The sequence below is a fragment of the Thunnus albacares genome, chromosome 18 (assembly GCF_914725855.1).
Source record: "Thunnus albacares chromosome 18, fThuAlb1.1, whole genome shotgun sequence".
Classification (NCBI taxonomy): domain Eukaryota; kingdom Metazoa; phylum Chordata; class Actinopteri; order Scombriformes; family Scombridae; genus Thunnus; species Thunnus albacares.
The window spans coordinates 15,576,915-15,591,703 of NC_058123.1; the positions used below are offsets into that span (position 1 = coordinate 15,576,915).

General features: G+C 40.8%; 1 protein-coding gene across 3 annotated transcripts in view; it reads right to left on the bottom strand.

The window, feature by feature from the left end:
- bmpr1bb (bone morphogenetic protein receptor, type IBb) overlaps positions 1-14,789 on the bottom strand; it is a 57,054-nt gene that overhangs the window by 13,600 nt on the left and 28,665 nt on the right. For all 3 annotated transcript variants that reach the window (XM_044334374.1, XM_044334373.1, XM_044334375.1), the window contains one exon: positions 4,879-5,204. In XM_044334374.1, the coding sequence (XP_044190309.1) occupies positions 4,879-4,963 (85 nt within the window). In that variant the 5' untranslated portion in view covers positions 4,964-5,204. The remainder of the gene's footprint in view (positions 1-4,878; positions 5,205-14,789) is intronic.

Here is a 14,789-nt window from a genome sequence, read left to right on the forward strand (position 1 = left end):
TGTCGTCACCTGTTCCACTTCTCGTGTAATTTATATGATCAAATGTTCTTGTGGGTCAGCCAATAAAGGTAAGACATCATGCTCATTAAAACAGAGAATAAGTGAATGCAAGAGCTCCGTAAGGAAAAATGAGAGAGATTTCCCAACAGCAGTATATTTCAATGACTTTAAACATGACATCTCATCATTCAGGTTCCTCTCTCTGGCAGTGCCTCTGCCAGAAAGAAGTATACTGGATATCTCATTTGCAAATTTTATCCCCCAAAGGAGTGAATGATGAGATTCCATGGCATGTCATGCTCTAAGGAGTTTTGGGATCAAACAGACCTATTTATGGTGCACTTGAGATGCTTTTCAAATGATTGCATAACTTTGAATGACTTATGAAAGCTGCAAGGCTGTAATTTCTATAAATATTCTGATAAATAGACATAAGTATGTGTTGTGGTGTCTCACTTGTTCCTATTTTTCTTTTCTTTTTCTTATGTGTGGACTATAACGAGACAGATTATACACATATGACTGTCAGTTACTGAGAAACTCCCACAGGAGAATAATTGTCCCACAGAATGTGCAGAGTATTATCTATTTAACATCTTTGCTTTAAGAATTGTTCAAAATAGAACAGTGTGCAGGATCTTCCTTTCTCAAGACATCACATTAGATAAAATACAATGCACATGCTGAATATAAATACACATAGCAGCCATACTGAACACATGTTGCACAATTTGCTGTACCTTTAATTTTTTCAGGCAAAAAGGCACACAGATGCACACACAGGCCTGATAGACACAGAACAGGTGTAGATGCTGCCATGTTATGAAACCAAGGCTTTGTATTGACCACAGTGTGTGTATGTGTGTGGTTGTCTCATCTTAGCACACTATCTCATTCCGATTTTCTCTCATTTATTCCAGTTCCTTTGATGTTCAAGATATATGTACAATATATTTTTAATGTTGTCTATCCTCAATGCCCATCAATGTGACTCATTGCTTGTCTATCTATCCATGTGGTTTGGACTTACTGGAAAAACCTACAAACCACTGAGTAATGCTGAGCTCCATTACAGACATATCAAGAGAATACAACCATAGCGTCACCACAGTCACTTAACCCCACAATATTACCTCTGCCAAAAAAATGGGGAGAAGCTTCTGTTTTTCACTCAAGGTTGGCCCAAGGTCTCTATAAAACTTATTACCAGATACGCTTACATTTAATGACACAATTGCACCTGACCCAAGGGTTGAGTCGTTAAGTTTCAGTGTTCATAATCTTGGATTTCAAACACTACACATCTTCTTGTTAGCCAGAACTACAGTATTATGCTTCATGCACTGAGAAAGGTCAAGTTTTTTTAAGGTCAGAACCGGGGTACTTTGCACTTTGGTAGTCCCTTTAGTAGTTCAACTGAATTTACAAAAAAAAACCTCCTAAGCCTCCAAATCTCACAAGACAGATATACTCATGTGGTGCACATGAACAGCTATTACACAAACACACACACACACACACACACACACACACACACAGCCTATGGACCCAAGCCTGACTACTGGAGCAGCACATCTGCCTGGGGATCAAATTCTGTGTGGGGGGAACCGTATCCACATCCTGACAGGAAGCAGCTCACAGAAGGCTGGAGGAGCCCGGTCCTGCTGAGGACCAACTGCTGCTGTTTTGTACTGCTGGACTGCTGCACCACACTAGACTCTGACCTTATTCTCAACAACACTTCAAACAGATGTACTCCAAAGAGCATTAAGTATAGTCAATGTGCTACATAAAACTTTCTGTATGGCCTTGCGAACTGTTGAGGAAACTTTCTGCAGTATATGTTGTTAGATAGGCTTCATAAGCTTAGAACCATGCAATTCAGTCTGACTTTTTTTGACAGCACTGTTAGTCATATAAACTGATTCTATGAGGACCCAAAAAAGCCCCCATTTTTCATGAAGAAAGATTCCTATAACTCTAACTCGCAAGCTCAAAGTCTACAGCATGTTCCCAGAAGTTCTTGATGATATCACATTTATTCACAGTGAAAGTATATCTTCATTTACGCTTCAACAGTATCCCTTTTCCCCCTGTCCTGAACTCCAACTAGAAACTATTGTACTTAAAAGTAGAGTTAGTTTCTAAAAAGAACTCCTACTTGTGTAACTAAAGGGGAGCTACAGAAAAGAAATGGTTGTTGATAAAGCCAAACTAATACCCCCTCTGAATGCTCCTACAGAGACACACTGACATTTTCAGGTATTTCAGGATCGCTGCGAATGAAAACACTACGCACTGTACTTGGAAGCAGCTCCTCAGGGAGCCCTGTTGATCCTGCATGTCTGGCCAGAAGACCAGAGGAAGGCTTTAGTGGTAAAGTGAACTTGTTGTGGTCCTTTTGTATTTCTCAGTCATGAGCTGAGATTAAAAAAAAATTGTTTTTTTTAAAACAGCTCATATCCGTCAGTGTGTCAGCGTGTCTCTTGGCTGGTGCTTGACATCTCTCCTTCTCAAAATGATATTGATTTTTTTCATCTGAAGTGGATATCAGTGTTATAAGTGATGGGCTGAGTGTTTCTCCTTGACGGGTAGTAGCTGTAGCAGTAGCTTTGGCAACAACAAACTGAGTTTTCACAGTCACTCAGTGCTTTTGTCTTACAAATACGGGACAAAATGAAACCAAAACGAAGGTAGAGGAAATGAGCCAGAACCAGTATAATTTTAAAGCGTAGCCATCAAAAGTGTATTATTGTCATTTAACTACACTAACTTAAGAGTATTTCTCTGCATTACTACAGGAAGAATGAGACCAGGACTCATCAACTCTCTGTGAACCTCACCAGTCTATAGGAACAGGTGGCAAACTGACCGTGCTACTTTGATTTATGGGCAACCTCCCACATGTTTTACTCATTTGGGAGACCTTTAAAAGATCAGATCACAAAAGGAGACAGAAAAGGCTGAAGTATTGGTGAAAGAAAGTGGACAGAAGGAGTGAAACTGATGAAGCCCAACACTGTGGAAAGAGGTTTAGTAAAGTCCACAGCTCCATTTCACCCATTTGTCAGTCTACATCAACAGGAACAAGCAGAGACTTTTCCTCCTGTTAGTTTACAGTCAGACTGTTTGAAAAGACACGACCCATTCTGAAGTTAACCCCATCTTGTTACATCCCTTATTTACCCGTATGCACACTGAATTCTTAAACTCACTAAACTACTATTGGATGAGACGTTAAAAACACTTAAGTTAGTCTGCACAGATAAGAGTAAAGGGAATTCTCTGAAGACACATTCATCAGCAGCCGAGGTATTTCATGACCAACTGTGAAAGTTACAGCTAGCTCTGAACCGCTCAGTCAGTAAGGGATTTTACAGCTGGTCTTTATTTTTAACTTCCCAACTTACTTTGTGTGAAGTAAATTAGAATGATTCACCTGTCTCCTTCATAATCACATCATTTGCTGTTGAATTCTTAAAGCCTTCTAATTTACTAATAATTTTCAAAAAACTGTAACAGTGAGAAATCTGTAAATATACCGATATAGCTTTGGTCTGAGAAAACCCACAAACACCTTGACAAATCCTCAGACTTACCACAAACATATATAGGACGTACACAAAATATACTGAGTGGATTCTAATTAAAGAATACCGAGAAGAGAGGAGGCCATGGCAGCGTCAGGAGAGCATAAATAGGTCGCTAAATTAAAGAACAGACACACCATCTATCATTTAAGGGAAATACAGTCGCAGCTAACGGTCGAATGGTGAAATTTTCCAGACCATCTCTTAGTGGCAATATTTATAATACTTTGTGTGTGTGTGTGTGTATGTGTGTGTGCATGTGCACCCAGATGTTACTTTTAAAGCCTGACACCCAACTGTGCTCTTAATAAGTATTTGACAACTGAACATTTCCTCTCATATCAAGCCACATAATCCACTGAAAGTAGGACTTCAATTTATGGATTATTTTTATTATTGATTATTTGTTTGGTCTCTAAAATGTCAGGAAAATTGTCCATTACAATTTCCAAAAGCCCAGGGTGACATCTTCAGATTGTTTGTTTTGTCCAACCAACAGTCCAGTACCCCAAAATATTCAGTTTACTACCACATATGACAAAGAACTGACTTAGACTATTAATTATCAAAACAGTTTCTGATTAATTTTCTGTCGATCAACTCATCGGTTAGTCCTTTTTTCTGAGTTTATGTGTGACTTTAAAAATTGGTTTAATTATTGTTTTAATATGCATATATTAAAAACAGGAAATCCCAAATCATACCTGTACTAATACTCATATTGACCGACATCTCTTACTCCTTTCTCCTCATCAAAAAAAGAACAAATGCACAAGTGTCATCTTCTTGAGGCTGGGAGCTTGTCCACCCTCCCCGCCTGTCACAACCTTACGGGGCACCGTGACACTGATGGCATTCATCGTAAAAGACAACTGGCTGTCCATCTTTAAACAATTCAAAACATGAACGGGGGAGGGAGGGTTGGGGAGGACAGAGCAGATAAATGCACACTCGTTCTCATGGTAGCCACTGTGGAGATCATGATAGCTTTTGCTCATCATAAACACCATAGTGCAAAAAAATAGAAGGATAACCATAGCACAACCGACCTGTCACCTTATGATGCTAACAATGAAATGTGTGAAAACATGCTTCTTTATGAACTCCTCAAAACATAAATTCACGTACCAAACCGGTTGCTACACAAAATATAATAAAGTTGCTTTCAATTTGTGTCTTTTGCGACAAAATAAAAAAGAATCGCATGAAGGCCTCAGTCTCATCAGCCTCACAGTGACTGAAAACATGTGGCAGCAGGACAGTGAAGGCATCAAAACACAGTACTCACCATCAGATCCACAGCTCAACGATGCCAGTCCAGTAACCAGGAGAACAGCCTGCCAGGCCCACTCCTGAGGCAGCCACATCACCATCACGCCAGCACGGACCCAATTGCCCGCCTCCTTCAAATCCCTGAGGCGCTGCCACGACAAACACGACCGTGCGATGAGGCCGTAGGTGTGAGACTGCGTATTATATCCTTCTGCGAAAGAGCACTAGTCCTCTTTCTGTACAAGTGTTTCTCTGTAAGTGACTCTGCCACTCTGCACTCTCAGGAACTTCCCACAGCACACAACCGCCCCGCAGCCTCCAGCACTACTCCACACTGACAGCCTGGGAGAGACAGACAGAGAGAAAGAGAAGGGGGGAGAAAAGAGAGGGGGAGGAGGGTGTTACTTAGTTGCTCTCTCACTGTGCTATTTGTCCAGCCCTTTCCACCGCCGGTTCACTACAGAGGGAACAGCTGAGTATATCTGAATCCACACACTGCCTCTCTCTCCTTCACACGCACACACACACACACACATTAAGATTCTCACATCACTCATACACAGAAAGGAAAGCAGAAAAGAAGGGGGCAACAGGGGGGTGAACCAGGGCCATGGGATGTGAGCAGGGGCTGAATGAGGTGTGAAAGGCAGTAGTGAAAGCATTATGAACTATTGACACAGGCATACAAACACACAGCATGCCAAGAGGGACACAGAAACTAAGGAACTAAGGAGTATAAACTTGCAGAGATATACATATACATTGGTCGAAACCATATGGTGTCAAATCCTGCAAGGCAGAGAAAGTCAGAGCTCAGAACTGTTTAATGCACCAAAGTAGGAGGACAAAAGAAAACGTGTGTTTGACATTGTTGTGAACAGGTCATTGCAGATTCCTGGCTCAGCAACAGTGCTCCCAGCCTGAGTTACATGGGGTTCCAGGTCTGCTCAGGTTCAGTGTGAAAGGCTGTGCACAAGAAACTACAAGGGTGGGGATAACAGAGTTGCTATTGTGACACATTTTGCCAGATATAAATTATGTTCCTCTCAATTGCAAAGATGCTTAAAAATCAATGTAGCGAATTTATTGTGTTATTTCTGTTGTACTCTCTGCACATCATCTATTTCTTTATTGCTATAAAGAATTTTGGGGTTCTGGGGGTTTGGGCTTTTGGGGATTTTCCATAATACTATACAAAACATAAAACCGTCACAAAATCAAAAGAAGGAAACAGACAAAAAAGCAGGGAAAGTAGAAAAAAAACACAAAGAGTCAACTGTAAAAATCCAGATTTAAAGGAGCAATGTCTGCATACTTGAATTCACCAACAGAATGGAAGTAAGGCTGCACCTCACAATTGCTCACAGTCAGCTGTCTAACAGTTCAAATAAAGGGGACACGATCAACAATGAACACAGAAAAAGCAACTAACATAATGTGTATGGAACTACAGCTGCAGACACAGGTGTTATATGAATGGCAAAGACTGGGCGTAAATCGGTCACCAAAAGTCTGGTATTAGCGTTCAGACGTGGGCTGAATCACGCTCAGTTCCTCATGTGAGTCCGTGTGTGAAAGGGGTGAAAACACAAACACTTGTAGAGCTGTAAGAGGGATCAGGCCATCACACGTTAGGTGATTAGAGGTGATTAAACCTCACACCTCCAGGCACCGCCACAACTTTGCAACTTCACACTAATCCAACGCACACGGACACACACGCAAACATGCAATACCACAGAAAAAAGTGACAACAATAGGGACACATTCCACTGATGAAAGATTTAAGTGGGTTACAAGTTAAGAGGATTAACTGAGCTATTAGACAGATTACATCAAGTCTACTGCAGCACCTACATAAATCATAAACATCTCAGAGATGGCTGGATTTCAACGATCATGTAAGATCCCTGAAAACAAGCGTGATTGTTTCCTTGAAGGAGATGTTTATCCGTTCCAAATGGTTGGAGGAAAGCAAAGAAACACAAAAAGGGTCTTGGTGGTGTTAAAGCAGTAATGGAGGAGGGAAAAACAACAACAGCAACCAAATGGACTTCTCCACCCCACACCTGTCCCCTCTTACAGTCTGGCTGGGTGGGAACAGCAACTCCCAGAAGCCACTTCTCCCCTCTGGTGCTCCACTAGCCCTATAGCTGTCACTCCTGATTTGTGCAGGGCTGTGTATTACATGTGATAAGTCAGCCTATTCTGGAGCACGAGTGCATGGGGAGCAATGTGAATGGGTCAGTGCATCTCACACACCCTTCTGCGCTCCATCAAACACCCAGCATGGAGCCTCCCTGTATTCTCAGACAGCCTACTCAGCCCACAGGGATGGGGGTCTAGGGGAGTGAGCAGCTCTGTAGGTGGGGGTCACCCCATCACATAAAGGGGTTGAAAGTGGGGCAGACTAGCTGGAAGACTTGCTTTCAGTGAAATTAACTCTTCACTTCCCTTCCATTTTCTTCCCCTTACTCTCTCTCTCAGTTCGATTTTAAACTGCAGAACACATCTGTCAACACACACATAATTACAGCATGATTAATATTGCCGGAGTAATCGTTCTGTCAGCACCTTGATCACACTGTGAAACCATAATGTTTGTTGCAACTGGAATGAGAAATAGTCACATTAAACATGCACACACCAGAACACAATTCAAAAGTTACTTTCAAGGGGCACTCCTTATTTTTGATTTTACATATTAGGGTTCAATTTACTCAACATGGGGAGTGTTACTTATTGTTTACATTTGAAAATACAAGTTAAATCTCTTTTGTGGCTCTGGAAGGAGCTTTCTTGTTCTCTAAGAACAACACATTTTTAACAGCAAGTCTGCATTACAAAGTGGAGCATACAATTAATGTATTTATCAGGCAGGGGAAGTCTAACAAAAGATGCTATTGAGTTAAATTATGGGAAATGTCATCAATGTCAATCATTGTTGAAGCTTGACATACTGCATAGGGACTAAAAGTCTGGATATCTCAGCCTCTGTTGCTGCGATTTTGACCATTTTGACAGGGGGAGGGTCTGCACTTTGCCTTAACAAGGTAATACATTTATTACCAGCAATCATGGCCAGTTTAATAAACGGCACCTTATTTCTTTTGTCAAGAGGGATGTCAGACATGATGCCTAGTAAGGCTAATTTGGGTGAACAGGGGATCTCAAACCAAGTGATCTCCTTTAGAGTCTCCACTACTGAACACTAGTAATATTTTAATTTATTACATTTCCAGAACATATGAATAAGATTACCTGTCTCTGTTTTACATCCAGGGCACAGATCTGAAATTGATTCATTTATGAACAGCAGAAGTTTATGGCGGCTGTTATATGAGAAGGTTAGTGCCTTCTCACATAGTGATTCCCATTCGCCATCTTCAAAAGCAGCCAAAATGTTTCATCATAGCCCCCAGGAACAGAACTGGGCTGTGAGGCTATTTTGGCATAGTGGCCACAGTCAGAATTACAGGTGAAGGGACATCCACTGGTCCGCAGAAACTTTTTCTTATGCATAATAGTTACCACGTAAGTTCTGTATCACAAATAATGCATTTTTTCTGTGTCAAAATCTCTAAATTAGTCTGTGTATTATCAGAACTCAGGCCATTAGGTCCAATAAAAATCAAAAGGCTCGAAGACCCATAATTGTCAATTGTTTTCATGCCAGTCATGTATGCGGGAAGTCACCCATCTCAGCCACAGAATGACTTGAATCACAGAAACTCCTCAGGCTTTTGACAGTGCTCCTACTGACACATACTCCAATAACCATTAATAACTGAATTGACTGTGAAATTTGTGAAAGTGTGTAGACCCTCCTTTGTAGAGCTGTGCACTTGCCACATAGAACCCCATGGCACTGCTGACATGCACATCAGAGAGAGCATACAGTATACTGCCTCCCCTCTTTGAATAGAATAAGTATAAATATATATTTTACTCCATATAAACACAATCAGAAATTAAAGCTGCAAGCAGCGATGGGGCCCTCGCACCCTTGCGCACGACGGGGCATGGCGCAGTTGAACGGCTTCTGTCACGGACATGTAGATGTCTCCAGACCCGGGCTGTGTTCAGACAGTGCAAGGAGATAAACATCACTTCCTTTGTCCACTATTTTACCTGCTGCAGGAGCTGCTGCGTTGAACTGTCATAGGGGGCACTATGGAGCCAGTTTGCATCAATGACTGAATATTGTCATGTAAACGTATTCAGGCTGGGACTCTTATCAAACATGTAAAGTTTCAGGCAGATCCAGCCATGTACACTAAAGTTATAGCAATTTCCTCTGTCATGGCGAAACATCAAAACTCAACGCCACGCCACAGCCACACCCTTCAATCATAACTAAATCCTTTGATAACTTTTGATCACATAGTAGTCTAGATGACACACACTGATATTTAAGTCATTATGATGAATACTGTAGGAGGAGTTTGTTAAAGACATGCAAAATTGCCAAAATTTACCACTAAATTCAAAATAGCTGACTTCCTGTTGGGTTTCAGCTATGGGTCCAAGAGACTTTTTTGTGCACCCTGGCATGATACATGTGTGTACTGTTTTTCATACATGCAGGTTTAACGTGGGGTGGGGGCTGCTTCGTTGAAATATTGTATATTTCAACGAAGCAGCGCTGTTGAGCCATTCTGCCACACTTATGCCAGCCACCGATATGAAATTACAGTCTTTAAGAACTGCCATGTGTGTGCATAGTTTTGTGAGTTTTCAAGCATGTCTTGGCCCTTAAAAACAGCTTCGTATTTTGTGGCAAACAATGTGTTGCCATGGCAACGGCAAAACCCTAACCAACTGGAAATGGCAAAATCGGCGTCAAAATCGCAGATTTGATCCAAAATGGCTGACTTCCTGTTGGATCTCCAAGAGACTTTTTGGTGCGTCTGGTCATGATACATATGCATACCGAATTTCGTTCTTCTATGACAATCCGTGTCAAGGGGCTCAATTGTCTTAATGTTCTAGGGGGCGCTGTTGAGACATTTTGCCCCGCCTTTTTGCGAGACCCATAAAATATTAAATTTTTCACTACTTCTGATGTATGTGCAAAGTTTAACAACTTTTCGTGCATGTTTAGGCCCTCAAAAATTTGTTTTGGAAGAATAATAATAGAGAAGAAAAATAATAATTCCTTCAGATCCAATAGGGCCTTTGCACCACTTGGTGCTCGGGCCCTAATGATTGAGCACATTGTTCTTCAGTACAGCAGGAACTACTTGTCATGGTGGCACATAAAATGGTGACCTTTCCGCTGGCACTGTATGTAGGCTACATTTCATTTTCATCCGCTGCTAGCTTTGACCTCTCAGTACAGAGAGTGTTAAGTTTTGATTTGGGAGAGAATGGGAGGCACGGGTGGGGAGTTTAGTTGTGAGATTATTTTCAATTTGTTTTGCAGACTCTGTATCCCCCAGATTCTGCCCTCTAACAGTCAGAGATCAATTAATGCAGCTTGGTTGTTTGTAATAATCTGTCTCCATTTCATAAGGAAAACATTTTCTTATGAAATAGAGACCTTACATTAATACTGTCACTAGTGTTAGAATACACCATGAAAATGAGCCACGGTTTTTATTTCAGAAAAGGACTTTAAGGGAGCAAATACACCTTTCATCACACAGCAAGAGGAATGGGATGGATGACTGTGAAAAATCACTGCTAACCTGTGAAACAAAAAGCCATGGCAGAACACAGATGATGGAATTACTCCGGGCAGAGATGGAATGCGTATCATGAGCGATGTTCCAGCCGGGGCCAAACTGAGCCACAGCTCTGTGAAATTAGGAGGATTTTCAGCAGCTCAGTGTTAAATCTGCTGTCATAGAATCCTGGAAAGCAGTTTATTACCGTGGCAACGCAGCTGTCAGCCCAAATTGTACAAGAGTCGAGAAAGCGTGACACTATCTTCATCACCCGGGCCCGACAAAGACTTGCTTCCTCTCTTCATTGAGAACACTGATATCTATCTTACCATGCAGTGGAACTTGTGTTGCAACTTGTACAATTCCTTTCATTATCGATTTGACAGATAACCCTAACCCTAACCCTGACACTAACCCTAATCAACCCTAACCCTAATCAATAAATCATTAAGTCTACAGATTGTCAGAAAATAGTGAAATTTGTCCATCACACTTTCCCAATGCTCAAGGTGACATCTTCAGATAACCTATTTTGTCTAACCAACAGTCCAAAATCCAAAGATTTTCAATTTAAAGTAAAACAGAAAAGGGGAAGAAAGTAAATCTGCACATTTGAAAAGGTGGAACCAGCAAATGTCTTAGGCACAGCTTTTTTTTAGTTTAGTTTAGTGTGTTAGCATGCCAATATTTCCTAATCAGCAATATGTATCAGTCTATATCTAGACATTAATGCCCATACAAGGCATCAGACAATATCGATATCCACCACTGTTACATAATGTATAATGAATGTATTGTGAGATCCCTGCAGAGTCTCAGCCTACAAGTATAAGAAAGACCCTGATGAATATTCAAGATTCACACAATACTAGGGCAAAATCACTCTGCTAAGACTGACGCTTTGAAGTCCAGAAGAATGCTGAGGGGGAAGAAAAATGTAATTCATAAGGAGTAAAAAGGCTGTCACAGCAAGATTCTCCCTCCTTCCCCTCCCTCTGTCTGTCACGCTGTCTCATTCTCTCACTCGGCCTGTCTCACTGTCTGTTTCATTAATGATGTGATGACAAAGAGAGATATTGAAAAGCACAGAAACATTATTACTTCTGTTCTTCATTCATCTCTCATTTTTATCTACCAATATTCATGTTTTTAGCCAGTATCACCTCCAGAAAAATGCAGAAAAACCAAAGAGTACTTTTGGGGAATTGTTTTATGATTTTACATCACTCAAAAGTTCAAGGAGGTTTAAACTCTTTATCCTAACTTTTAAAGAAAGTGCTCCTATAAGAATGTATCTTCAATCACTGTTTATTTCAGGATCTGACCTGTCTGATGGAAGAAAGAAATACCGGTAAACTCGTAAATTCGAACTTGAATTTACAGCATTTAGACATACATAAAGATTCACAGTGTGCAGGTGATAATTAAGTTTGTGGCAGCCACACAATTCCTGTGAGGCAACTGTAAATGTCAAAACTTTTGTGATACTCATAAACATTTCACTTAACACTGCTTCTAGCTAGTTGAGTAAACTTAACCAAGAGATGGCATGTAGAGCAGCAATTTGAAAGACTTTTATAGTGTATATAGCACATACATTTTCACATGCATGCAATATGGATGAAATCTTCTATCATAATATATACTGTATGATCTCTTATATCAATAGTGATATTGTGACATACAAGATTTTCTAGAAGTGTATTTGAGAAACATAAAATAACTAAATGCCAAAGTCTTCCATCTCATTAATTAGCAACACTTCCCACAATTGTCTTCTACAACCAGCGATATTAAAGGGATAGCTACCTCAGTATAAACAGTAAAACAAATCTTTACCAGTAGAAAAATCTGTATACTTTCACACTATACAGTATATCATTATCCTGCACTGTCTCTGTGTCCCACTATGGATTTAATTCAAACCTCTCTTCACTTACAAAGTCCTCAATATTGCCCAACTCAATATCAGCATATCTGTTCTATCACTGAAAGTGGGAACTTACTTTTGGATTTTTGGATTAAGAAATGTTTTCATACACACTCCCCGACCACATACCCCCTCCACCACCATCCTGCTATCTAATGTTGAGCCCAGCACTTTTGTTTAAAGCTTGAAGCTACCTTGAAGGGCGCTGGCATGGCAGTTAGTGGGTGTTCAGATCAAAAACAGCCCGACATTAAAAAAAAAAAATGCAGGGGGGCATGTTGCTTCAGGTACCAGTGACACAATGAAATATGATCCAGCAGGTCCAGTTGGAGTAATAGATCGGCTTGACGCCAAATGCTGCACATCAGTTAACAATATTATAAGGAAGGATTTTACTGCTGTGCAAAGTTATCACGGTGACAATCAATTTAACTGTTGTTGCGACGATGGCAAGGCAAACAGCAGATATACAGCATCAGATACTGTATGCTTAGGTGTGAATCTGAATGATAATTATAACATGCCGTTTCTGAGAGCATTTAACTACACAGGTTTTTGTTTCCTTTTACTTGCTCTTAACAATGTCTCCAACTGCTTTATGGCAATTTCAGGAGATCACACTGACTCATTGCCTTGGAAATCACTCAGACAAAATGGTGTTCAGTTTTAAACTGTATAATTATACAGCGGTTGTGTGGACTGTTTTGAGGTGTGGTCTGTTTGTCATTTGTTTTCTTACATTAGTTCAATTTTTAATGCACTGTAATATTTCTTTTTGACAGGACATTGTTTTACATCATCCTATACTGCTGTAAAGTGTACTCTGTTGTTACAAGTTCACTGAAATAAATTTGACTTTTTTTTTTTTGCCTTGTAAAAAAACTACAGCTGTGATACATCATAAAAAAGCACAAGCTGAAATTTCAGGTCAACTGATCAGATTTCCCTGTAAAATGTTTACTTTTCTTTCTATCCACTGATGTAGCTTCTTCACAAGAACCTTCTCAAATCACTCAGTGGGGCAAACAGGTTGTAATCTGTTTATATTTCACTTCGTTAGAGTGAAAGCTGATTGAAAGATTGTGATTTCTAACAATGCACAAGACCCTTTCTGTGGACCAAGTGGTGATTGCACCTGAAACACACCTGTGGCTCAGATTTCACCCATGGGCACAGTGGTTACAAAACAGCCACACAACCTTATACAGATGGATTTCATGTAAAGAAGTGTCTATGTCTGGCTCTGAGGGTGCAGTTAAGAGAGTGTTCTGTGATTTTCCATGGCCGGGGCAACATCAGGCACTGGCCAAGAACAGCAGAACAAAATCCTTCCCCTCTCTCTCTCTCTGTCTCTCCTCCACCGAGGGTCACTGGGCCAGGTCTTGCTGAATCTCAACTGAGCCTTCTTGTTTTTGTCAGCAGGCCTGGCTGCCAGTGAGCCGTACTTCGGTTAATTCCCTCACAGCTCTGTTCCCATTCATTTTCTGGCCACTTGATCACTCTACGCTGGCATCTTACATAATAGCATGTACTCACATTGCAGACATGCACCAACCAAAGGAAACATTTTGCTGAAATAACACTGTGCAACAGTGTGTAAACCTGTAATTAATCATTCTGTTAGCAATGGTGGAGGAGGAGAACAAGAGGAGGAGAAAAAGCATCAACACTTCATAACATATGCTAATGTGTATACATGTATTTACACCTATAGTATGCTGCAGTTACATTCATCAAGACACTCTTTAACAGTTGTACGATCTATGCATTGATTTTCATTTAGAGACAGAAAGTGCCTAGTGACAAAAGACAATGTTTGATAATAAACGATCAACACTGAGATTTTGTCCAAGTTTGTAATCAGCTATAGCAACTTGGTGAATGAGAATATTCTGCTAAAATGGGATTACATGTAGTTGTTTCCAAAGTAAACGGGGAAAAAAAGAGGAACAGGTGCTCCCGATTCAAAGTGAAACATTTTCTTTACATGGCCTTTGTGCAGCAGGAATTGGGAAACTGAGGCTCTTCTTGCCAAGTCAACCAGGAGCATTTAATGAAGGGATTGTTGCCGAGTGTCTGCTGGGCTACGTCGGGCAGACACTGCAAACCAAAGGGTCTAATTAAGGGGTTCCTCTGACGGTCAGACAAAGCAGACAGCAGGGGTCAAGACGCGGGCCCACAAACTGGCTGTGACCCTCACACCTGCCTGATTGCATTATACAGCAACATGTCTGTGCACAGTGGACACGCTCACACTGACACGTCATTACTGAACTGTTACTTTACCACACACATACTGACATAGAAATGATATGAACGTGCACACAT